Source organism: Nycticebus coucang, chromosome 6 (genome assembly GCF_027406575.1).
Source record: "Nycticebus coucang isolate mNycCou1 chromosome 6, mNycCou1.pri, whole genome shotgun sequence".
Lineage (NCBI taxonomy): Eukaryota > Metazoa > Chordata > Mammalia > Primates > Lorisidae > Nycticebus > Nycticebus coucang.
Genome location: NC_069785.1, coordinates 122,493,088 through 122,518,701, shown reverse-complemented (window position 1 = coordinate 122,518,701; position 25,614 = coordinate 122,493,088). Strand labels below are relative to the sequence as shown.

The window sequence follows — 25,614 nt, the reverse complement described above, 5'->3', positions numbered from 1 at the left end:
TTGGCAAAACAGCTTCCTCCGGGGATAGCGACAATGGGGGTGGATGTGCCTGGCCAGGTGGGCAGGGTCCTGATGGAGTAGGCATGAGGGAAGCCACGACAAAGAACTCGGCTTCCTCAGCAAAGCAGGGCCGTGGCAGCCCTGGGTGGAGACTGGCTCCTCTACTAAGGAAACAATCAATACCCAAGGCTGAACAGGACATCCCTGTTATGCACCCTGAGCTGTGCCACCACCCCAGCGCTGGCAGAGGGGGAAGACATAGGCACAGAGAGAAACTGAGGCAGCAAGTTCCTGGGGACCCAAAGTTCTTTAACATATTTGATGTGTGAATGAATGAATGAACAGGAAATGTTTTGATTCTAGTCTCACAGGGCTGTCTCAGGCTTTTTTGTATGTATGAAAGGCATTGTAAACTAGATGAAAATTACTGGCCTGGGTGAATGTTAAAATTTCAAGTTCTTTATAACACATACCTGTTTTATTCAAACAAAGTTTTATGTGCAGTCCACTCTATAAAACTGGAGTGGATCTTCTCTGTTTGAGGTGGGGTAAGGGCTCCGGGCCTCGCCAGCTCGTCTCCGTTGGTTCCTCCACGGAACCCATAATGCTCTGTGGAATGCTGTTTGAAAACCGCTGAGTGTCCAACCCCTTCATTTTATAGATTAAGGATCTGAGACCCAGAGAGGGATGCAACTGTCCCCAAGTTCACATGGCTGGGTAGGAGCAGAAGCAAGATTACCCTTGTGCTTCCCACACCTGCGGCAGGGGAGGCCTCACACTCTGGGTACTTGTCTGGAGCGCTGCACTCTGGTACTTGTCAGATGACTCTTAGGGTGCCTGGGGTCACTGCAGTTTACACTGCGTGTAGCCTGGGGATGCTAGTGGCAGGTGTGAGGAGGCAGTGGGGGAGCATGCCTGTGTTCTTGGGAAAGCCTCTATTTGTGGCGTTTTGCTGGGGTCATGGAAAGAGTCCTGCCTAGCAGGGACAAAAGGAAGGAAGCTATAACCCACTCCTACCCAGGCCAGGCTTATCCACACCAGGATGAATTTGTGCCTGCCCTGCCACAGCTCAAGGGACCCTGGGTGCCCAGCAGGCAAGGAGGGCTATTAGGCCCTGCCAAGGGAGCTTCTGTTATTTCTTGGCACCCCCAGAGCTTCTGGTGGGGTTCAAGGAGACATCTCTTCCTGCCTAGCTCAAAGTGCTGGGGCACCAGCCATGGTCCTGCCTTGGCCCAGCCCTTTGAATGTTCTCAATACTCAGTGTCACTGGGACAGAGAAGCCCACAGGGGGCCCAGTCTGGGGAAGGTCCTTTCTCATAGGAAGCTGGTAAGGGTAGGCAGTGGGAGAGGACAGTGTTGTACAACAGCATAGGGATGGGAGCCAGAAGGTCAGCATTCTAGAACTGGCACGGCCCTCAACTGGCTGTGTGACCTTGGGCAAGTTGCATAGCCTCTCTGGGCCTTCATGCCCTATCAATAGGATAAAGGGCTTGGACTATAAAGTTTTCCAAGTTTCCAGACCTGATAGCCTGTAATATACTCAGCCTGCCTCGGGTGGTAACTTTACAAAGGGATGGTCCTGGGATGAGGGGAGTGGCCAGGTCAGCTTAGATTGGATTTGAAGGGGCCCTCAGGCCATGGAGATGTCATTGTTGGGCTGCTACTGCTGCTTGACCTGCTTCAGGTCTAGCAGGGGAGCTCTTCATAAAGTCATTCTCACTGCAAGCCTGAGGTTCTGGATGACCCACAATGCGTATTTTCCAGAGTTCAGGCTGCTGCTTGTGGCTGCAGAACTGTCTCTATGCAAAGCCTGGGGCTTATTCCATGGCACAGCCACATAACTAGTAAGATGAAGCTACCCAGGAGCTGGCAGCACTCAGCACACAGAGCCTTTCTCCTGCCGGCCCACAGAAGACCCAGCAAAGGCCAAGGGCAGGACACACTCTAGGGATTGTTAACTAACTCCCATCCCCCACCAGGGCAGGGCCCAGGGAGCAGAGTTTGCCTTAGGAAACTGTAAAAATGGAGTAGAGGATCTACCCCTAGAGCCTGGTATAGAGAACACTGAGCTGGGAGCAAGGGGCCTTGGATTTTAGTCCCTGTTCTGCTATGAGATGGACAGGAGCAGCTTGGGCAAAGCCCATGAATATTTGGGGCCTATCTATCCTGGTATGTAAAGTGGGAATAATCTTTATATGCTCCTGTGCACAGAAATGCTTTCAGGGAGTCCCAGAGCCAGGGCCTGCTCTTCTCAGCTCTCTCCCTGGCCTATGGACCCCTGCCCTGCCCACCTGCCATGCTGTGCCCTGCCATAGGATGTCTGGAGGGCATGGAACAAGCTTTGAGTGGGGATCCCTCCAACCTGTTTCATGGCACGATAAGGGCTGCCAACTGTATTATCTCAGGGGACAACCTCAGAGACCATCCTAGGGATAAGTGGGGAGGGCCAAAAAACAATGATTGGTAAGGTTAGGCCAGGGAAATGGCCCAGGGTCATCCTGTGCCCCTGCTCTGCCCTGTGCGCCTGCCCCTGAGCCCCTAAGAAGCCTTGGTCTGCAGACAGGTTGTGGGGCGGCTGGGGCACATCAAGGAGTTGGTTGTCTGGGTTCTATTTCTGGCAAAGGCCAGGCCTAGGGAGGCCTGGGTTCTGGTCTTGTCCCTGCTCCTTGTAGCTCAAGATCTGGGGACAAGAAGTCTCCTCCCTTCCCTATTGCCCATCTGCTCAAGGCATCTGCCCTAAGGGTGAGGTCAGGCCTCCAGTGGGAGGCTGGAATCTTGGCAATTGCCCTCCAAGAATTGAGGAAAGGAAATGAGTTAGTTCTGTGACAGGTTAGACATCAGGAAGAACTTCCAGAAGGGTAGGGCGGCAGGCTGTGAAATGTCTAAAGAAGGGTGGGGAGGGTGGTCCCCGAAGAGGAGAGGTGGTTTGGGTGGAGTGGCGGGGGTGGTGGTGGGGGTGGTGGAGAGCAGTGGCCTTACTTTGCAGTTTGGCCGGTGCTGGGTTTGAACCTGCCACCCTTGGTATATGGGCCTGGAGCCTTACTCACTGAGCCACAAGCGCCACCAGTGGGCCTTACTCTGAATGTTGCTGTCCTCTAGCTTGGGGGATGCCCTTCTTTCCTGATGTCTCTGCCTGGATGTGAACTTCCCCTCATGGATAATCGTCAGTCAGGTCTTGGAGTCCCAGGACTCTGTCTTGCCCTAGCCTGAGAAGCAGGCCCTGCTCCTGCTGACTCCACAGCACAGCACTCTCTCCTCTACCAAAACCAGGGCTACATGCTCCCCAACTCCCTGTTGGGGCCTCCCTGTTTCCCCCATGGTCCTTCCCAGCTGCTCCTGGCTGCACACAGTGCCTGCTCAACACCAGTTCCCTCTCTGTTCTGACTCCCTCCCCCCTGCAGCCCCAGCTTCACCAAACACCTTTCCCCAACCTACCTCTCAATCTTGCCACCTATTTTCCTCTGGGCCTCACCCCTGTGGCCTCTCAGCCCTCTCTCCTTCAGCCCAGGACAATGGGGACAGGGCCAGGATGGGGACAGGGGCAGGAGTGCAAGGTCCCCTTCAGCAGGAGACAGTCTGAGCACTTGGCTGGGAAGGAGGAGACTGTGGAGTCTCTGAACACGGCCAGTTCTTTCAGGGGGTCAGGCGTGCTTATTAACCCCTCTCAGTCCTAGTTTCTCATGCATAAATTGGGGTAGGAATTCCCTTCTCTTGCTAGCTGGGAGCCAGGTGGGAAACAAATGAAATAGTGGGTGTGAAGCTGTAAGCCCCAAAGAGATGGAGGAGGTTCTTGTGGACATTCTTGATATGCTGGTCAAGGCTCTCCGTGCTCCTGGCAGGCCTGCTTAGAATCTAAGCCCTGTCCCTTACCTGGCATTGAGTTTGGGCATGGCCTTAGCTTCTCTGCATGTCAGTTTCAGTAACTATAAAGCAAGGCTAACAATACCCATGCAAAGAGCCGTTGTGAGGTTGAAATGGAAGCTAGAGAAATGCTAGTGGGCTGTTACTTCTGCTATGATTTGACACACATTTATAGACTGGGCTCTTTCCCTATTTATCTCAGGGAAAGAAGTGAGATTTGCCCCATTGATACATGCAGAAACAGGCTCTCAAGGGTTACTTGCCCAAGGTAACCTAGGCAGTAAGAAGCTGCAGTCACAGTCAAACACGTCCTCAAACAAACAAACAAACAAACAACCCCCCACCATCACAGCCAATGTTAACCACGCCTTACTGTGTGTGTGTGTGTTGGACCTTTGCATATATCCTTTACACCACAGTGCGGTGATATCATCTATGACCACAATGATATGAAGTGAGGTGATTAGCTGGACCTTGCAGATAAGGAAACTGAGAGCAAAAGTTGATATTACTTGCTCCCAGGGTCACCCAACTGGCTTAGAGGTGGCTGCATTCCAGCCTGGTCTCTTTGAACCCAGAGTACTTGACAACCCACCCTGACTCTGGCTCTTTCCACAAGCTCCACCCAGTCACTTTTCCATGGGTCACATGGAAAAGTTCCATAAGACCAAGATCTGTGCAGGAACCCCAGGCTCCCACCCCCAGGCTCCCAGGCCCCGGTTCTTAGGCCATGTCACAAAGGCAAAGTGAACACACAGTACACGTGTTTCAGGGAGAAAACTGCCCCAAGAGGCTTTTCCTCTAACTCAAGAAGGCCAGTGGACTCAGATGTAAATAAATTTGGGGTACGATCTGGACTATGTGATTCTAGGCAACCTAAGATCTGAGTCTTAGCTTGCTTATCTATAAAATGGGCTTCTAAAAGTACCAACCTCCCAGGGATGTAGGGATGACTTTGTGAGGTCATAGGCATAAACTCTAAGTGCCATGCAGATATGAGCCATGGCTATTTTATTGTATTGAAGTGAGGGAAGATTTATAGTGTAAGCATGACAGGGAGTGAGATGAGGCAGGTCCCCTGGCAAAGGCCAAGGCTCAGGTGTCACTAGTGGGAATCTCAGGGCCTCACACAGTTGGAGATTGTCCCTCTTACTAAAGGATCTTATTCTGGCCTTTGTCCAGCACTGTCTTTCTCTTTAAGATGAACTTGCAGCACCTTTCGGCCCCTTCGCTCCTGCCCCATGGCTGTTAAATTTCAGCATGATTGGTGCTGTGTGCCTAAGGCAAGGGGTTGGGGAGCGGCCTTTGACATGTAACTGCTGCAGGCCAGGCATCCGCAAGAGTCTCCGGTCTGATCTCATGGGATCCTCAGAGTTGCTATTAGTCCTGTTTCACAGATGAAGAAAAAGGGAGGTAAATAACTGGCCCAAGGTCACACTGCTACCATGTGAATAGACCCAAACCTGCCTGATTTCCAAGCTGGCGCCTTAAGTGGACGCGTTCTCTATTTCCATATATCGTTGCCATGCTTCTTGCCCCCAATCCCAGTTCTGTTCTAGAAGCTGCTAGGGATTAACTTGTCTTCTTTTTGAAGAAATCAATTCTCTAGACAACGGCCACCCTCAGCCTTTGGGCCTACTGGGTCGGCAGCAGCAGTCACCACCCTTTCAGGTCCCTAAGTACACCCAAAGTGCTCTCCTGCCCAGCGGCTGGGGCCTCGAGACCCACATCTGCCAGGCAGCCTCCGTAACTCTCTCGGGGAGCCACTCCTGGTGCCTGACTCTGACATGCCAAGTGAGGCCAGGAGCTCAAGATTCCTCCTTGAATTCATCCCACAGCTCCCAGAAAAATGAGAAAGTGATAAAACTCATACCTGGTGGGGATGATGGTGTTGACTTGGGCCAGATGTTCTAATAAGGGGGACTTTCGCCTGGGCAGCTCAGCAATAATATAAAATGCAACAGAGGTGCCAGAGGTCCCAGGGGTCTGAAGGCTTCTATCTCCTTACACATCCCTGCAGGCTGTGTCCTCAGCACGGGGTCCCCCAACACAGGTGGGCTTCTTCCACAATTCCTGCTGCTCCTGGGAAATCTGCCCTCCTGAGCAGCCAGTCAGTTCTCAGAGGAAATTAATAATGAAAGTTGGATGTGACCTGTGGGCCAGGCCAGTTCCCAGCTTGTCCCACTTCTCTGGGGATGAGGGAGGGTCTGAAGAGGCAGAGATGGGGCAAGGGATGTTGGAGATCTCTGTAAAGGCAAGATGGAGGCCAGAAAGTACCTGCTGGCAAGCCGAGGGCACTCAGGCTCTTCTGCTAACCCTCCTGCTCACTGGTTCCCTCTTTCAGATTTGGAGCACCCCCAAGTCTGTCCAGGAAAGGAACAGGACTGGCATTTGTAAAACCTAGTGGTTGAGAGCATGACCTCTGGAGCCCAACTTCTAGGCTCAAACCCTCACTGTGCTCCTTTCTAGCTGTGAGAACTTGGTCTAGTCCCTTAACCTCTCGCCTTTGTTTGCCCCAGTGCAAAATGGGATACTAAGAGTTCCTATGTTGTTGGGTTGTTAAGAGAATTGAGTAAATACATATGAAGCACTTCGAGCATGTTACGGCCTCTGTGACTATACACTGAAGTACTAAATCTAAATTAATAAATCACTCCACCTACGGCTGGCGGAGGTTAAGGATGTTGTCCAAGAGTGGTGGAACCATGCCCAGCTTACACACCTTCTCCCGCACCCAGCCTCCACTTTCCCTGAAGTGCGTGTTCACGTGGGTGTGCTCACGCAGGTGCGCAAAAATTCTGGTGCTGCCGAGAATGCTGGGGAAGAACACAGGTCAGGGCTTTGCCTTAGCATTGCGCTTTGTGGCTGTGGCTTATAGTAAGAACAATATTTTATGTTCTAACACACAAACACAAAAGAGAAAAGGCTTGGGAGGCAGGGAATGGAAGAAAGGGGGGCAGATGGGGGGGGTTGCTTCCCCCACAGGGGGCCTTGTTTCCTTGATAGGAGCTTTCAGAGAGGATGACCAGCCGCAGCCTTTTCTTTTGACCCTCCTTAGACACTTTTAGCCTGTATAGGTGCCCTCAAGCTGCAGGCAAATGGCCCACCCACCACTGTCTACCCATCTCTGCAGGTCCTGTAGGGGGAAGACTATAAGGTTGCTGGGGGACAGAAGGCTCTTGGAACTTCATTCTGTGCTTGGAGATGCTCCCCACCTGAGGTTGTCTAGGGGGCTTTATTCAACCCCTGACTGCGTGCCCCAGAGCCTTTCTCTCCTAGCTCGGCAGTGCCAAAGGCTGGGGTGGGTTGATGGGCGAGCAGCCTGAGGGATGCTCTTTACTCTGCTTTCAGAATGGCTCCCCAGCAGGGACATCTCCGGCTCGGGCATCTCCGACTGGGACATCTCCGGCCCGGGCATCTCCGGCCCGGGCATCTCCGGCTCGGGCATCTCCGGCTCGGGCTTCACCTTCCAGGTCATCATCCAGCAGGTCATCATCTGCCAGGTCGGCCTCCGTGACATCCTCCCCAACCAGAGTGTACCTGGTTAGAGCAACACCAGTGGGGGCTGTACCTGTCCGGGCATCTGCTGCCAGGTCAGCACCAGCCACCAGGGCCACCAGGGAGAGCCCAGGTAAGGGAAATCTACAGAGAAGGCAAGAGGAAGGGGGAAGGTGTCCACAGGGAGGGGAAATCTCAGGGGAAATAATGGAAAATGATTTGGGGGATGGATGATTGGGGTGGGCAGTGAGGGACCTGGGAAGGTGGGGAAGAAAGAAACTCTTATATGAAAACTCAAGAAACCTGGGCCAAGGAAGCAGTGTGTAACTTTGAAGCCTGCATGACCCAGGTTGGAGTGCTGGCTGCAAGGGCCCTCAGTTAGAGACAGGTTTCTTCCTTGGGCGGCCTTGTGTGTCTGCCTGGGAAGCTGGAGTCATGATCAATGGACCAACCAGTGGGTGGAGGAGGAAAGAGGGAGGTTCTGACCAGGCATGCACCTCCAACCCCAGCCTTCCAAACCCTGGGTTGTTTGGTTCAGCTACCAAGAAGTCAGGGAGGTCAAGCAGTTCTGGGGGACCGGCTATGCCTTAGGGCAGCTCTTTCTGCCCATCCCAACTTGCCGTCCTCCCATCCCAGGCGTCAGGCTGTCCCCACCACTACCAATCACACCTCCCTGGATGATAACTGGAGGATCACCTGAGTTCGGGGTCCATCCCCAGTCTTGCCCTCTTCAGGGCAGGTGATGTCCTCTGGCATGATAAGCTTTGTAAGCAGACATGCCACATTTGAATCCCTACCGTGCCACTAACTAGCCAAATAACTTTGGCTAACTATTTCACGTCCATGAACCTCAGTTTTCTCATATATAAAATGGGCCTAATGAGACTCTGCTTTAAGGTTGCTATGAGAATTAAGCAAGAGAACACATGCTAACGGCCTGGCTGGCCCAGACGAAGAGCTCAGTCTAAGACATCAGTTGGTAGGGTGGTACCTTATGCTGGGATGAAGAGGTCCTAACAGGGCCCTTTTGGGCCAGCCCTGTTTCCTTCTCCCTTCTCCACTGCGCTGGACTCCTCCACAGTAGGCTCACCCTTCCTTCTCCTAGGTATCAGCCTGCCCAAGTTCTCCTGGCGGGAAGGCCTGAAGCGGCTGCCCCTCATCGGGTGCGTGATCCTCCTCATCGCCCTGGTGGTGTCGCTCATCATCCTCTGTGAGTTGAAGGAGGGAGCAGGGGTGGGTGCTGGTCACTGTGGGGTGAGGTGGGACGCAGGGAGGGGGGCATGCAGCAGGGACAGACCTGGGAACCTCAGGCTTCCCTGTCCACAAAGGGCCACTGCTGCAAACGATCGTGGACTACAGTGTACCCTCCCCTGAGGGAGCCAAATTAGGAGTGGGGGAGTCAGAGGATCCTGGGCTTGAGCTCATCCGTGCTACTTAGGTGGTTTAGTTGACCACTCTGAGCTCAGTTTCTATACCTTCAGTTGGGATAAAATTCATTTGTTCGTGCAATTTACTATATGCCCCATAAAATCTCATTCCAAATTTCCTGGGTTATACGGAATAAATGAGATAATGGTATAATACCAGCACAAAATCTCACTCTAAAAATGCTAGCTCTTGCAGGCTGGACCGAGTGGCTCACACCTGTAATCTCAGCATTCTGGGAGGCAAGCCAGGAAGATCACTTAAGGCCAGGAGTTTGAGACCAGCCTGAACAAGAGTGAGACCCTGTCTCTATGAAAAATAGACAACTTAGTCAAGTGTGGTGGCACATACATGTAGTCCCAGTTATTCAGGAGGCTGAGGCAGGAAGATTGCTCAAGTCCAGGAATTTGAGGTTGTGGGGAGCTATAATGAGTCTACTGTGCTCCAGCCTGGGGAAAAAAGTGAGGCCTGGTCTCAAAAACAGCAACAACAAAAACCAAAAATAAACTATTTAAAACAATAACAACAACAACATGAAAACATTGGTTGGAGGAAGTCTGTAGCCAGGTGTAGTGGCTCATGCCTGTAATCCTAGCACTCTGGGAGGTCAGGAGTTCAAATCCAATCTGAGCAATGAGTGAGTCTCATCTCTACTAAAAATAATAAAAATTAACTGGGTGTGGTGTCATTCCCCTATAGTCCCAGCTACTTGAGAGGCTGAGACTGGAGGATCTTTTGAGCCCGGGAGTTTGAGGTTGCAATGAGCTATGATAACACCATTTCACTGTAACCTGGGTGATAGAGTGAGACTCTATCTCAAAAAAAAAAAAAAAAAAAGAAGACTTTCAGTGATATTAAGTCAATGGAATGAAGTTCAATGGCTGTTCAGGGGCTCAGGTCCCTCAATCTCCTCCATTTCTGTAGAAAAGATGCCCAGGAATGTCCCTTGGTTCTCTGCTCGGGGCTCCACTGTAAGCCCAACACAGTGGGAAACCTTAGGAGGGAGCAAATGTGACCACACATTCTGCTCTCCTATCCTCAGTGAGATGACAGTCTCCTGGAGTATGACTGGGAGTCATGAAGGGCAGATCCATTTGAGTATGACTATGAGGAAGAGGTGACAGCTGTGAAGTCTGGGTGCAAGGGACAGCTCCTGATGGGGCCAGATGAAGACCTGAAGATAGGAGAGCCCTAGAAGGGGCACCTGAGCAGTTGGTGGCCACAGGGAACATGGGTGGCTGGGTGGGCAAGGGCAGCGCTGGGGAGACAGAGAGGGATGACCCAGAGAGGAGAGTGCACATTTGGGGACCTAACGCCATCTGTTTGTTTTGTTAAGGCCAGGCCACACCATAGAAAACTTTATATGCCAGGCTAAAGAATAAGGACTCTTGTTGAAGGGGCAGCATGAGTGGTGACAGGCTTGGTGACAGGCTTGGTGGGCCAGCACGTGGAGACATCTGCTTGTGGGCTGTTTCAGGAGGAAGCAGCACGCTGGAAGGACAGGCCATAGCACCATGTAGACTGAGGCACCTGGCTCTGCCTGCTGCATGACTTTGTCAAGTTCATTAACATTTGGGCTTCCGTTTCCCCTTCTGCCTGGCCGGGCTGTGGAGTCACTGTCAGTATGCACAGAAAGACCTCAGCACAGTGCCTGCCACACACAGCCTCCCACTGGCGCCTGCCTTTCCCCACCCAGGGTATCCTGCTCCATGAGAGAGTGGGGAACCACCCAAGGAGAAATGAGATGTCACCCATGAGGGGGCTCACTGACCAGAATGAAAGCTCTCACTGTGGTTTCACAGCATTTTCTGAAGTCTGTCTGCCAGGGCAGCCTGTAGACTTCCAGGGCCAGAGAGGTGGCTTGACTTGTGCGGGTCACAGAGCAGCTTCATGGCTGGGCATGAATAGAGCCCAGGCCTCTGGCCCCTGCCCAGCATGCTTTGCCCTGCGTGTCGACATGTAGTCTCATGAGCTTTCTCAGGGAGACCATCCAGGATCGCCCTAGAGGCTCCATGTCCAGGGTGTAGGAAGAGGCCCAGGCCTTGGAGAGGAGCGGCAGCCCAAGAGATTAGGGGGGACCTGAAAGGATCAGGTGTATTGGGTGGGCTTCGCCCCTGCTGATGGAGATCATGGTGGGGCCCAGGGCAGGAGTGGGTGGTGGGGCTCAGGGGCCTGGTGAGGACCAGATGTGTCCCCTGGCAGGAGAGGCCATAGTTTTTGGTGTGGAAAGAGGTTGTCTTTAGGGATGGGGGAAGTCAGGAGGCTAATTTTCACATGTGGTTTGTGAAGTTGTTTTCTTTTAGACCCAGTTTGTACAATTCGGAATCAGCTACCTAAAACTTTTCATGAGAGGACAGTCCAAGGCACAAGGGCTAGCAGTGGGGAAGGGAGTGAGCATGAGGGATATCCCTTGTTTAGGGGCGAGGGAGGAAGAAAAGTCCAGGAGCTTCTGAGGCTGGAAGGATGGCAGCCTTTGAAACAGACAGGTGGTGATGGCGTGTGTGTGTGACCATGAAGACAATTTCTCTGCTGTGTCCTGTGGAGCACAGAGGAGGTGGGAAGGCAGAGGGATTCTGAGAAGTGGGTGCTGGGATACTAGAGGAGACGGTTTCTCTGGCCACTACCCCTGCCAGCGTGTAAGGAGGAGAGTTCCCAACATGGTGCCCATCTCCATACCTCTCTCTCTCTCTGTCTCCTCCTCTCTCTGTGTGTCTTTCTGGGTGGCTGGCTGCTTGAGTCTTCCTGGTGCTGCCCTGCTTGCACGAGCTTTCTGGAGCACTCCAGAGCATTTCTGAGCAGCTTTTCTTTCCTTACAGATGGGGGACGAGAACCCCAGATTCCCAGAGGGATTGCAGGTCGGTGTCTCAGAACCCCCAGGGCCTTGGGCTGCTTAGAGCGTCATCTCTCCAGGGCTGGCAGTGACCCAGCTGTCTGCTTCTTCTCTTTCAGTCTACTTCTGGCGGGGCCACACGGGGATCAAGTACAAGGAGCAGGTGGAGAGCTGTCCCAAGCATGCCGTTCGCTGTGATGGGGTGGTGGACTGCAAGCTGAAGAGTGATGAGCTGGGCTGCGGTAAGGAGGCTGGGCACAGGGAGAAAGAGTGTGTGTGTGTGTGTGTGTGTGTGTGTGTGCACGTGTGCCTGCACCTGTGGTGCAAACTATGTTCAAACAGCAGGCAGTAGACCGGGAATCAGAAGCTCCGGGGTCTAATTATAATGTTTAAAACTTGGGTTTGGGCCGGGAGCTGTGGCTCACATCTGTAATCCTAGCACTCTGGGAGGTGGAGGTGGATGGATCGCCTGACCTCAGGAGTTCGAGACTAGCCTGACCAAAAGCAAGACCCTGTCTTTAAAACTGGCTGGGTGTTGTGGCAGGCGCCTATAGTCTCAGCTATTTGGGAGGCTAAGGCAAGAGAATTGCTCAAACCTAGGAATTTGAGGTTGCTTTGAGCTATCATGCCACGGCCTCTACCCACTCAAAATAAAAAATAAAATTAAATAATATAAAATATAATAAAAAAATAAAACCTAGCTTTGAGTGCTGTGTGACTGAGACAGGTTGTTTACCTTCTCTGGGCTTCAGTTTCCTGATTTATAAAATGAATGAATTGGACAAGATTAGTGGCTCTGAAATAAAATTGGACAGATTGAATGTCAGATTGAGCAAAGTGGAGCAACTTTGGCTGGAGGCGGGTAAGGGGTCTGAGCCCCATTTATATGCCTTTCTTCTTTGTCTAGCAGATGACCTTGAACTTGTCACCCTATAGTTTCTTGAAAGTCAGTTTTTAAACAGTTGGCTTAGTTAAGCACAAAGATCTCTTTGAGCTCCTGTCTTTGGTGGTTCTTATACATATTGCCCTGCTGTGGGGTGTGGGTACATTCCATTCATAACACCTGTACATTTCTATGTGCCCTTGCCCAAGACTGTGTCCATCTGTGACTGAGCCTGTCCCCTGGGCATTCAGTCAAATCATAGACCTTATCCCCCTTGTCACCCTCTTGTCTGGGCACAGTGTGATGGCTCCCAGCAGTGTTTGTACCTTTTCCCGGAAATGGCCTCCTGGGTCCTTTTGGGTAGAGAACTCTGCCCTACCCCAGTCCCTTACCTTGGCTCTTCCTTACTGAGCATCCTGGGCTGCTGACCATCACTAATGAGGCCAAGCTCCCAGACCATTCCCAGGCCTCAGCGAGGAGCCTTAGGACAGGAGCTTTGCGGAACCTTACTCAGCTCATACCCAAGAGCTTGAACTTTCCTAGGTGCTAAGGACATACACTGCCTTTTTCTTGCCTTCCAGTGAGGTTTGACTGGGACAAGTCTCTGCTTAAAGTCTACTCTGGGTCCTCCCATCAGTGGCTTCCCATCTGCAGCGACAGCTGGAATGATTCCTACTCAGAGAAGACTTGCCAGCAGCTGGGCTTTGAGAGGTAAACCTCCTCCCTTCCCCAATCCCAGGGTCCCAGCTTCAGAGCTATCCCAAGCACATCAGACCAGGGCTGATCTCACTAGCTCAGGACATACTTGAGGTAATCAAAGACACAGGGCCCCTGGGGTCCTGTGAAAGTTTAGACCAAGCTATTTCCACAAGGCCAAAACGATTATTGTTCAGCTGGAATAGATCAGATTGCTGTATTTTTCTTTGTATCAAAGCATCCTCATGTCCATTACCACATTTAATGGTCCCAATGATAGCCCTGTGAGGAGGATAGGTATGCGGGCAGGCCTTTTCTTCTTATATCTGGGAACTAGAAGCTCAGTCTGTGCAAATCCCTTCAGCAGACTTTGACCTGTAGAAGTTGTGGCTTGGGCTAGAACTCATTAAATGGGAAATGAGATGGAGCAGGTGAGGCCAGGCAAGATCATAAGGATCTTTGACTCTAAAGATTTTAAACAAATCAGCCAATGCTAGTGGGTGGAGCAGGGAGTAGGGTGAGCAATGGCCTTCCCACTTGAAGGAGCATCTAATTTGTAGGCCAGAAAGGCATCTCCATGCTACCTCTTGATCTATATTTTCAAGCTAAGTAGTTTGGGGGTTCACCGGTGTGTGTGAGGTTGTGGGGTGAAGAGTTTAGGATCTCACTGTAGATTCTTTGTAGAAGAAGCCCCTGAGGGGGGATCTAGGACTTAGAACTAATTCTGTGCACCCGTCTGAGCCTCAGAGTTCAGATCCATGAATGGGAGATCTGAGTGAGCCACAGGGAAAACGATGGGCATCTCTTATCAATGTGTTGGGTGACCTTATGCAAGTCTGAACCTCCCTTACTCAAAGAACATTCATTGAGCTTCTATTATGGGCCAAAGGCTGTGTGGCCCCTGACCATGAAGGATCCAACCCTTGAAGAACCTCTGGTGTGGTCAGTGAGAGAGACGTGATGTGTAATGATAAGGATGTGTGTGAAGCACTAAGGGTGCCTAACTGCCCGTGGAAGAGAGCAGAATGGAGGCACGGACCCTCTGAGGGAATGGCGAGTGTGAAAGCCTGCTGTCACACAAGGGTGCTGCATTCTGGAAATGCACACAAGTCCCACACAGAGAGTGGCACACATCAGAATCACCTGCTGGGATTGTAAGACTGTTCCCCATAACCAAATCTCTGGCATTTGGACTTAGAACCTGCTTAGCAAACATCCCAAGGTGATTCTTTGGCACACTGTGGTCTAAGATCCAGTGGGCTTATCCAGAAGTTCTCAAACTTCAATATATAAGTCAGTAACCTGGGATTCTTTAAAATGCAGATTCTGGTTCAGTAGGTTTGGGGTGCTGCTGCTGCCCGGTCCCCGTATCACAGTTTGGATAGAAAAGGGTTAGACTGGTGTTTCTTAAACTTGAACGTGTATCAGCATCACTGGAGAGCCTCTTAAAATACGGATTTCTGAGCCCACCGTAAGATGAAGTAAGTCTGGGGGAGAGCCCAAGAATTCAGTTCTGACAACTTCCCAGGCGATGCCAATGCCAGTCTCCACTTGAGAACTCCTGGGAGCTATTGGGCTAGCACATAGGGCTGGAGGGGACAGTGGAGGAAGATGTGGCTGGGCTCAGACTGTATCAGGCCTTGACTGCTGCAGGGAAGGGTCAGCACCATCCAGGCCATCACAGTCTGGCCTCTGTCAACAGGGCTGGAGGACTTGGGGTGGACTCTGTCCCCACGGGGCTCATTTTTCTCTCTCTCTGTCCTTGCAGTGCTTACCGGACAACCGAGGTAGCTCACAAGGATTTTGCCAGCAGCTTCTCAGTCTCTGAATACAACTCCACCATCCAGGAAAGCCTCCGCAGGTGTGTCCAGAGTGCTGCGGCACTGCCAAGGCAGTCCTCATTCCCCACACTGTCTCTTCACTAAAAGTCCTGATTGGAGGGTTGGTGCAGAGAGCATCAGGGCATCCTGGAAAGAATTACCAAACCTTGGGGCTACCAGTTAGCCTGGAGTTTGGACTGAAAGCTGCTATGGGGACTGGACCTGGGGAGGGAGAAGCATCTCTGGGGTTGGGGCCAGGGTGGGAGAGCAGCAGCAGGGAACTGCCAGGCACACTGTCAGGACTGGGAGGCCACCGGGGAAGCCTCTCATCCTGTGTCATCTTAACCCTGCAGCCCCTTTTCCCAGCCCTACTGAGTGGGGGTTTGAGGCTGCTCCACCAGCTAGCACTATGTACCCCTTGGAGGGGAGAGCGGGCACCGTGAGTGAGGGCAGAGAAGAGCACTCACTGCATCTGGTCACCTGTTGGTGCTAGGTGAACTTTGCATGCTACATCAAGGAGCTAAGTCACAGGAGTGCCAGGTCACCTGTTTAGTTGTGGAAAGATGCTGGGACAGTGAAGTGGTCCTGGGTTCAAAGAATATGGATCCAGTCCATGTCACAAAAATGTGGAGGGGTGGGGGATGGGAGTGGAGAGGTTTACACTGAGCCACCCCCAAAGGGAGAATTTCCTCTAGGAAGAAGGACATCTCCACCTTCTTGTACAAAGGATAGCTTTCTTGGAAATGGAACAGGAAGTGAGCAGGAGTCAATTAGGAAGGCTTCCTGGAGGAGGTGGCTAAAGCGCACTTCTCCCACCTTCTGTGTCTCCTCCCACAGGTCTGAATGCCCTTCGCAGAATTACGTCTCTCTCCAGTGTTCCCGTAAGATGCTTTTTTTAATGGATTGTGCCCAGTGCGGCATGAGAGCCAGGGGCAGAGGAGTGGGGCCCTCTGAGGGAGATGACTAGCCTTGGGGGTCCAAGCCAGAAAGAGGGGCTTAGTCAGCAGGCCTGCTTCAGGGCCCGGGTCCCTGTAAGGCAGGTGTGTCCAACCAGCAGCCAGCAGGCCACATGCTGATTTTGTGAGGACTTTTTTTGCTTATCCGGGATGTCAGATATCTCAAAAACTATGTAGTATACCAGCAGTTCTCAACCTGTGGGTGGCGACCTCTTTGGGGGTCAAATGACCCTTTCACAGGGGTCACCTAAGACCATCCTACATATCAGATATTTACATTACAATTCATAGCAGTAGTAAAATTACAGTTATGAAGTAGCAATGAAAATCATTTTATGGTGGGGGTCACTACAACATGGGGAACTGTATTAAAGGGTCACGGCATTAGGATGGTTGAGAACCACTGCAGTATACCTTTTTTTTTTTTTTTTTTTTTTTGGTCTTATGAGCTTTCATTAGTATTTGTGTATTTAATGTGTGGCCCAAGACAATACCTCTTATTCTTCCAATGCATAGCAGAGAAAGAAAAGGTTGGACACCCTGTGCCCAGTGTAACATTTCCCCTTTTCCTGACTGGTAGGAGCTAGCCCAGCAACCTCTCTCATTTCAAGAAAGACATTTGACTCTCCTGTTCATCACGAGATTATTCTTCCTGTGTTTTGAATGGTAGAGACCCCTATCCTTACGCTCGTCAATTCAGGGCCTTATTGGAATTGGTTTGCATTCCTCGGCCCCTAGAAACAGCCCGAAGGTTCACCATCATAACCCCAATACCTGGCACAGGGCCAGGGCACTTAGTAGGCATTTGTCAAATTAATGAAAGAATGAATGAGTGGAAAGAAAGAGGAAACTTCCTCGGATCAAACTTCCCACTGGATGATCCTGAAAAATGGACCCATCATGTAGCAGCTTGGCTGGCAGGAAACAGCTGTGTGTCTCAGACTGAGTGAGCAAAGCAGCACCCATGGGTGGGAGGTGCCCTTCAGGACGAAGCTGCCCCAGCCTGCCCTGGGCCCAGGAGTGTGGTGGAGGCTTCGGAGCAGGATCTCAGGAAGAACCCTGGGAGGAGCAAGGTTCACAATTTGCCTCTTCCTCTTTCCCCAGACTGTGGACTGAGGGCCATAACTGGGCGGATCGTGGGAGGGGCGCTGGCCCCAGAGAGCAAGTGGCCTTGGCAAGTCAGTCTGCATTACGGCACCACCCACATCTGTGGAGGCACGCTCATCGATGCCCAGTGGGTGCTCACTGCTGCCCACTGCTTCTTCGTGTAAGTGCCAGACTGGGCAGGTGACTCCATATTGCCCAGGACCCGGGGCACCAGGAAGCGCTGATTACAGGCTGTGTTCTCTGTAGAGGATGACTATGGGGGTCGATTCAGCCCCCATGGACCAGACAGTGCTGGTATGGCTTAGATGGCCCCTTGAGGGTCAGGATTTGCAATTGGAATTTGGTCCTGAGAGTGTGAGTTGGGGGTCTTATTCTGAGCTAGGCCCAAGGATAAGAAAACCCCACTGATGCTATCTAGGGAGAGAAAGGCAGGCAGGAAAAGGGGTTCGGGAGCCTAACCCTGAAGGACAGGAAGAAATAAAGGGGCTTTGGGTTCGTTGCTGCTTCCTGCAACTGGAACCCATAGGAGAGGAGCCCCCCCAAATCAGAAGTGCTGTCTCAGAAATTGAGGGTCAGTGATTTTGGAGAGAACACAGTAGTCAGCTTCTGACAGTTACCAGCCAACCTTGTCCCTTGGGGGCCTATGGCCCAGGCTGAGGGGCAGGAAAGAGCTCTGGGGCTCCGGCCTCCCCAGCAGTGAGTCTACTGTGGGTCCCTTCGTCCTGTCTACATTTCTCTTTCTACTGAGCGTAATACTACTGGGCTCAGTCCCACCTGCCTTATTTGATCCTTGATGACCTGTAGATGAGATAGTGGGGGAAAGGAGTCTTGCTCATCCCTTCTCTTTGTGAGATGCAGAGCAAGAAGTTTAGAATTTGGGGGTAGTGGAGAGAGAGATGCTGTGGACCCCAAGGTCCCTTCAGAGGTCATTTCATCCATGCTCCTGCCTTCAAGCTCAGGCTCTGGCTATAGTTCCCTGTGTGTAGCAGACGCCACCAGTAAACTGCCGGGTGCGTAACTGGCCCCTGCTTTATGGCTCTCGTAGGACCCGGGAGAAGATGCTAGATGGCTGGAAGGTGTACGTAGGCACCAATAACCTGCAGCATCTGCCTGAGGCAGCCTCCATCTCCCAGATCATCATCAACAGCAACTACACGGATGAACAGGATGACTATGACATCGCCCTCATGCGGCTCTCCAAGCCCCTGACCCTTTCCGGTGAGTAACTCTGTACCTCCTTCCTCCCTACTCCAGCACCCTCCGCAGCCCTTGGACTTGGCAGCACCTGTCAACTCATCTTGGGACCCCAGAGCTTCAGCATGGCAGAAGTCAAAGATGCTTAGAGATTATTAAATGGAACACTTCTGTTTTATAATTGGGGAAATGGAGGCACAAGATTCAGAAATAAATTTGCCCCAAATGATACATCTTACATTACAAACTGGGGATAGAGCCAGGGCTTGGATACTGGTCTTAATATAAACAGACTGAATTGTTTCACTGATAGTAACTGAGCATGTAGGGTCAAAACACGATGGAAGACATTTTCCGTATATAATTTCATTTATTCTTCGCAACTAACTCTGTGAAGCAGGTGCTATATTATTAGCTTCATTTGACATATGAGGAAATAGAGCTTTAGAGCAGTGGTTCTCAACCTTCCTAATGCCGTAACCCTTTAATACAGTTCCTATGGGTCACGACCCACAGGCTGAGAACCACTGCTTTAGAGAGAGATAATTACCTGAGGCCATGAGTTATAAGTGGCAGCTCTGGGATTGGACCCAGGTTGATCTGACCTTCCCACTCGGCTCTAGGCTGGCAAATTGCTATACTGCAGTTGAGAACGTAAGCCGAGTATGCACTCAAACAACGAACTGCCCCAAAGTTGTTGCTAAGGGCCAAACAAAGCTACATTCAGGAAATGCCATGGAAGTTACAAGAAAATCACTGTGAATAAGGAATGTCAGAGAAGGCGTCATTCATTCATTCACCCATTTACTCATTTCTCTACTATACAGACAGCCCTGCAGTTAATTACAAGGGCAAAGATAACAAAACTGGCAATGTAACACCAAGACACAGCCAGCAGAGGCCAGTGATGAGATGCTGGGGAAGGGCAGGGAGCTATGGTGTCACAGCCCAGGCAGGCTAGGGGAGGCTTTACCTGATAAAGGGTAACTAAGATGAGTCCTCAAAGACTTGGTGGAGATGTGTATGGGGAGCTCAGGAGGGGCCCTGAAGAATGAGGCAGCGTCCTCTGGCATAAGGACAGTCATACAGGTGGGAAAAGTAGGAGTACTGGGATTTCTGAAAGCCTTGGAGAGTTCTCGGTTAGTCCAGCTATGCCTCTGAGCTGGTATTTCCTGGAACATGAATTACAGAGGCAGTGTCTGTCATGAGTCAGAGCAGTCAGCTCACGAGCATGGGGTGAGGAGGAGGATCCCTGGGCAGAGCACGGTTGGGGCAGGACTGGCCCAGAGCCACGTTGGGCAGGGCCATACCCATGCAAGACCCCACCCACCCAGAGCCACACCATGCCCACCAGCTCTCCTCCTGCCCCTCCAGTCCACCTTAGAGACCCTGGGGCTATGAGGTGAGGGGTACCAGCTGCCGACCCCCCCCCCCCGCCATGCATACACATAAGGGAACTGTCAGTCTGCGGGACCAGAATAGGCCACTTTGACCTTGTGAAACCACCTTCACTTTGTGAAAATCAACCAGATTTTCTTTCCTGCCCGTCCCTTCTTGGAATTACTTGGAATTTCAAAACCAATTAAATACAATAGAATCTCCATAGTTGCCCACCTCCCTACATTGACCACTTCCTAAAGTTGACCTAATTTTCACAGACCATATAGGCCCACATGAACTTATCAGTACGGTATGTCTAGCTCCTTATGTTGACCACCTCTGTATGTTGACCAGTTTGTTACAGCCCTTGCATGGTCAACTTACAGAGGCTGCTGTGTCTTGGGGTTGTATTGCCAGTTTTCTTATATTTGCCATTGCAACTGCAGGGCTGTCCATATACTTCCAGAGGTTATAGAATTTTCAAATTCCTACATTGAATGAAGGCTACTCTAATAGTGCATATGCTTTTCGGACTGTGGCAGCTCCGCTTTAGGCTCTAACAGGCCCCTGGGCGGACAGCAAACCCTTAGTCAGAGGATCACAGCTCACATTAATGCAGTCCTGTGGTCAGAACATGTGCCCTGATTTTTGGTTTAGAAATCAGGGCAGATTTTCTTAAATTTGTTTGCAGGCCAAGCACCTTGAAGGCACAGTACTTTCTGAGAAAACTTGTGAAAACGAGTGGAATATAGAACAATGGAGCACAGAAAGGGGTTACCTGTTTTTAAAACTTTACATCTCAAAAATGGACATAGGAAAGAAATCAAGTTTTGCACTTTTTGTTAATAAGGAATGCCATCCCTTCATTTATTTTTTGTTTGTTTACTTTCTAACAAACAAAATGTGGTGGACATTAACATTTCAGGTCCGATTTATAGGAGAAGAATTTAAAATTCATTCATCCTTCCCCTCCCTCCTCTTCCTCCAATGCTATTCTAGATGCAAAATGCTGTACTGCATATAACAAATGATTGTGCAAATTGTGAACATATGACTAGTATTTTCCTCCTGCAAATTGGGGTTTGGCGGTCAGTGCCCTAGTCTCTCTAAGAACACCAGTCCTCAGAAGGAGCTTATGAAGTGACAGGCAGCAGCACCTTCTAAATATTTCTGCGGACCAAGTTAGCAGGGGTTTCACGGTCTGTAACTGTGGGGATATGCTCTTTCTGCTTGAAGAGATTTCTTACCCTGGGTGGGTAAACATTTGGAAGGAGAACCATGGGCACTGGCCCACCAGCAGGTGCCCTCCCCAGGCCAGCTGGACGCACCACTGAGATGCCATGGCCATAATATCTGGGACTTAGCCTGCTCTGATGGAAAAGTCATGGAAGAGGCTCAGCCAGGAGAGCCAGTCTGGGTGAGGAGAGACCCTCGGCTGCCCAATATCAACTTAGCACAAAAGAACTTCCAAGGGTCATGCAGCTGTCTACAGGGCAGCCATGGAAATCAGATGGCATTGAGGACTCTGGCAGCACCTGGAAAGGTTTAAGGTTGAGATAAAGTGATTACATTTCTTGCCTGGTCAGTCCAAGACCTTGGGGGATTCAGAACCGGTCTAGGGCAGGGAGAGGACTCCTAGAGCATTGGTGTTCCTGACCCTCCGCCCATTTCACCAAAACTTCCAGTCTTGTTCCTCCTCTGATGTCTTGAGGTCTTGTTGCAGCTCACATCCACCCTGCCTGCCTCCCCATGTCTGGACAGACCTTCAGCCTCAATGAGACCTGCTGGATCACAGGCTTTGGCAAGACCAAGGAGACAGATGGTGAGAGGCAGTGATGCCAGGCTGTGTGCCTGTGTGGGTATATACGTGTGTGCATGCGGAGGCAAGGTGTCTGGATGCATGCCTGTCTAGAAGAGAGTTTGGGGTTGTAGATTGATGGGCCTGGGTGTGAATGTGTATAGACAGACACCTGCACGTGTGCCAGTGCAGTTGCGTGTCAGTGCCAGTCAAGATCACCAGGAAAACTCCTGCAGTTGAACAAGTTGGGTTCATGGCTCATTGCAATTAGGCAGAGTATACAGGCCACTGAAGATGGCGTGGAGAGCATCTCAATAAGAGGGCGTTAGGACTTGTAGGATTTGGGTGGTTTAGGGAGGGTTCAAAGAGGTGGGGCTTTTCTGTAGATTAGGTTCTGTCAGGAAGGAAGGTCACTCTATGATTTGGATTCTTCCCAGTCTGATCTAGAAAGAGAAAAAGAGTCTAAGGCTGTAATTGGCAAGGAAGCAGCAGTCACTGGCGGGGAGAGGGGATATTTGGTATTTTTGTGGTTTGCATGGTGACCTTGGTGTTTTGTCTGGCCTTAAGCAGGTGATGAAGTGGGCTTGCTGTTTTGCCTCAATTCATCCTGGTCACAGACTGCCTGGTCAGCTATTGGTCCTGTAAGATTGTTTACATTGTGCAGGAGGACGCCACGGTCTGGCAGGACTCGGTTCCTCAGGCCTGTTCCATGTGTCAGGGCTGCTTTTTTGGGTAACAGAGAGATGACAGGCCTGGGTGCCACATTCTTCTGATCTCGCTTCCATCCCTGACCAGCTATGTCACTGTGGGTACATCACTTCTTCAGCTCTAGATCTCCCCACCTTAAATAGATTAATAAGACCTGCCTGTTTAGGACACATGGTTTCTGGAAACAAATGAAGCGACGTACCTGATGCTGCTTTGAACATTGTGAACGTGATGAATAGGTCGTCATATAGAACGGAGTGTGTCTGTGTACGTGTGTGTCTCTGTATTATGGGCAGTGAACTGTGTCTTGAGTGAGGGTGTGTGTGTGCCCATATGCCCTGGGTGTCCAACCACAGAGAACTTTCCGGGGGCCAGGCACGGCCATGGTGACCTCCAGTCCTGGGAGGCTGTGAGTCTGGGTCCTGGTTGGGCCACTGGAAGCCATGAAGCTTTCCCTCGTCTCACGGGCTTCTATCCTCTCTCTCCTCCATCCTCACCTCACTGAAGAGAAGACTTCCCCTTTCCTCCGGGAAGTGCAGGTCAGGCTCATCGACTTCCACAAGTGCAATGACTACTCCGTCTATGACAGTTACCTTACTCCGAGGATGATGTGTGCTGGGGACCTCCGTGGGGGCAGAGACTCTTGCCAGGTGGGGGTCCCGTGAGTGGGGATCAGGCCCCAGGACGCTGGGACAGGGGAGGCTGGGAGTGGGGTTGGCATGGGGTCAGGCCTGTATTGCTGACATGCTGTCTTCCTCCAGGGAGACAGTGGGGGGCCTCTTGTCTGCGAGCAGAACAGCCGATGGTATCTGACAGGGGTCACCAGCTGGGGTACAGGCTGTGGCCAGAAAAACAAGCCCGGTGTGTATACCAAAGTGACAGAAGTCCTCCCCTGGATTTATAGCAAGATGGAGGTGAGAGCTCTGCCCTGGACCCTACAGCAAGCAGGCTGGGGACTCCCAAAGGCGGGGAGCATAGGAGAGTACCCAGGCTATCCCTGGGGTGTAGGCAGAGGTCCCCCCACCAGCCCATCACATTCAGAGATATTCAGGACAGGGTCAGATGTTGGTCCTGGGGCCAACCCTGGCTGCCTATCTTTCTTTCCCTCCTTTCCTTCCCTCAAGACAGAGCTCAGGGGGTTGCCAAAAGGTAGATGGACCCAGGCCAGGTGCCAACCCCAATGCCATCCCTTCTCCCCAGTGATGGCCAAGGTGTGAGTTTGTACAGACCACTGAGGATGGTGTGTAAGAGGAGGCATCCCTCCCTGGCAGGAAATTGGGCATGAGGACCTGCCCCCAGCTCTGCTGCCCTAGTGCAGACTTTGCCTTCCCTGGGTCTCCTGTCTTTAGCAGTAAAGCAGAGCATGTTGTGCCTGGGGAGAGCTCAGGGGGTCGGGGTGGGGGGGAGCAGGAAAGGCTGCTCCAGAAATGAGGTGTGGTGAGGATCTCAGAACCTACTTCCATCCTTTCCTTCTCTGAGAGGCAGCGCCAGGTGACAGCTGGGCTGAACTGTTGGCTCCGAACCCTCCTCATGGGCTTCTGCGCTCCCCGCCCACCTTCATCCTGCTCTCCCGTTCTCTTCCTCAGAGTGAAGTGCGCTTCCGGAAATCCTAACGCAGCTGGCCTGCTCCTCCTCATAGCACTGGCTGCTGTGAAGGCTCTGGCTGCAGTGACTGGCCATTTGCAGCATCATCACGGCTCACTGCCACCAGGCCCCTTCGTTCTCCCACCTCCACTGTCTGCTGCCTCTGCGTGTGTGTGTGTGTGTTGCTGGTCTCCTAAGTTCTTCAGAAACCAGGAGAGCTGTCAACTCTTCTGGAAATCCCAGGCTGGAAGTCGTCTGAAGATAAGCGTACAGGTGCCATGGGTACTCCTACAGAGATGTCTATAAATGGATGGAGGAGGTGGAGCCCAGAGCCCAGGGAAGGGCCTGGAATTCTTGCTCCTCTGACCCTGACTTGGAGACTAGCCCAGTGTGGGAGACATCAGCAGCCCAGGTGATGCCACTGCTGTCCCAGGACAGATAACAGGTTTTGTTGGTATACCAGCCTCCCAGCGCCTGGACCATCTTTAGCAGAAAGCTACTCAGTGGTGTTAGGAGCATTGCGCCCTCACTCAGGCCTCCTGCTGGTGCCTGGGATGTCAAAAGTTGTGCTCTGGCTAACAATCGTGATGACTGTGGATAGGTCTCCAAGCAATTGGTCATCAGGCTATTGGGGCAGATTTTATTATATTATATTATTTTATTTTTATATTCAAGAAATGGAAATAGATGTATTTTTAAAGATTCTTTAAAGCTTACACGAGCCTTGAGCATCAATCATCCCAAGAACTCCAGGGGACTCATGGAAGTTGTGCCAATTCAGAGTCCTACAAAACGTTTCTGGCTTCCAAGGACTGCCTAAAGGACTGGACGAAGTCCCCAGGATGGATGTGTCCCCAGTTGGTACAGCATCTGGAGCTCCTTTGAGATACTTGGGGGGAAGCAAATCTGCATTTGGGCTGGCGGGCAAGTCTAATGCAGAGACCCATGATCCATTCCTGCATCCAAGGGCTCCAACCCAGGCTTCAAGAAATGGACGCTGCTCCCTGCCTGGGCTCCCAGGTGCTGGACTGGACTCCCAGGGAAGTCCAGGTGGACAGCATCACTCATTCTCAGGGGAACTTCTAAGCCTTTGGGGCTTCTTGTTAGCCTTCCCCACCTTTCAGTTTCTCAGTTGTTCCAGAAACTTAGCATAGCAGTAAAAGCTGTCATGGAGAGAAAGTTAATCCTGTCCGCAGGTCCCCCCGCAAATAGCTCTTGTGAAGGATCCCAGTTGACCCTGCTCCTGCAAACCCTCAGAGGGGCTGGCCTTGCCCCAGGCTTTTCTCTGGGGCAGCTATTTCTCCCCAAGTCGTCTTCTCCTCACCTCCTCAAGCCAGTCTAGGTCCCTGTGGCACAGTGCCACAGAGGCAGAATATAAATAGATCAGCCCAGCCCAGCCCAGCCCAGCTCAGGCAGGTGGCTCCCAGGGGAAAGACTTCCCCAGAAGAGAAGGCTGGAGTTGGCTGGAGTGCCTGGACAGGTGTGAAGGGACTGGATACATTGGGGAATGTTAGCAAGTCTGGGGAAGGGGTCAAGTCCATGTTTACAGCAGTCCCCCAGCAATGGTCTTCTGCAATAAAAGTCGCATGACCTGAAGAATTTGTCTTTGGATATTTTACTGGTACACTATGGAAAAAATTGAGATTGCCCATCCAGGTGCTCAGACATCTTCAGTTTTGATTCTTAGTTTTGGCTCCTCATCGTTGGGCTCTGACCACGTAGTCACACATTCATTTATTTAGCCATTCGCCAGCCGTATCAGTGCCTACCTTGTGGCAGGTACTCATAGGTAGGTCCAGGGGATACAAGGAGCCTGACAGCATGAGCATGGAACTAGGTCATGACCCCGAGTGCTGGAAGCCGTGACTGAGTGT

The 25,614-nt window shown here is 51.5% G+C and overlaps 1 protein-coding gene across 1 annotated transcript in view; it reads left to right on the top strand.

The window, feature by feature from the left end:
• Positions 1–25,444, top strand: part of TMPRSS13 (transmembrane serine protease 13) — a 29,122-nt gene extending 3,678 nt beyond the window's left edge. Inside the window, exons 2-13 of the mRNA XM_053595933.1 lie at positions 7,213–7,492; positions 8,465–8,569; positions 11,734–11,856; positions 13,079–13,208; positions 14,962–15,054; positions 15,851–15,894; positions 17,074–17,236; positions 18,122–18,294; positions 21,374–21,472; positions 22,664–22,806; positions 22,918–23,070; positions 23,743–25,444. Of these exons, the coding sequence (XP_053451908.1) occupies positions 7,213–7,492; positions 8,465–8,569; positions 11,734–11,856; positions 13,079–13,208; positions 14,962–15,054; positions 15,851–15,894; positions 17,074–17,236; positions 18,122–18,294; positions 21,374–21,472; positions 22,664–22,806; positions 22,918–23,070; positions 23,743–23,769 (1,533 nt within the window). The 3' untranslated portion in view covers positions 23,770–25,444. The remainder of the gene's footprint in view (positions 1–7,212; positions 7,493–8,464; positions 8,570–11,733; positions 11,857–13,078; positions 13,209–14,961; positions 15,055–15,850; positions 15,895–17,073; positions 17,237–18,121; positions 18,295–21,373; positions 21,473–22,663; positions 22,807–22,917; positions 23,071–23,742) is intronic.
• The last annotated feature ends 170 nt before the right edge of the window (positions 25,445–25,614 follow it).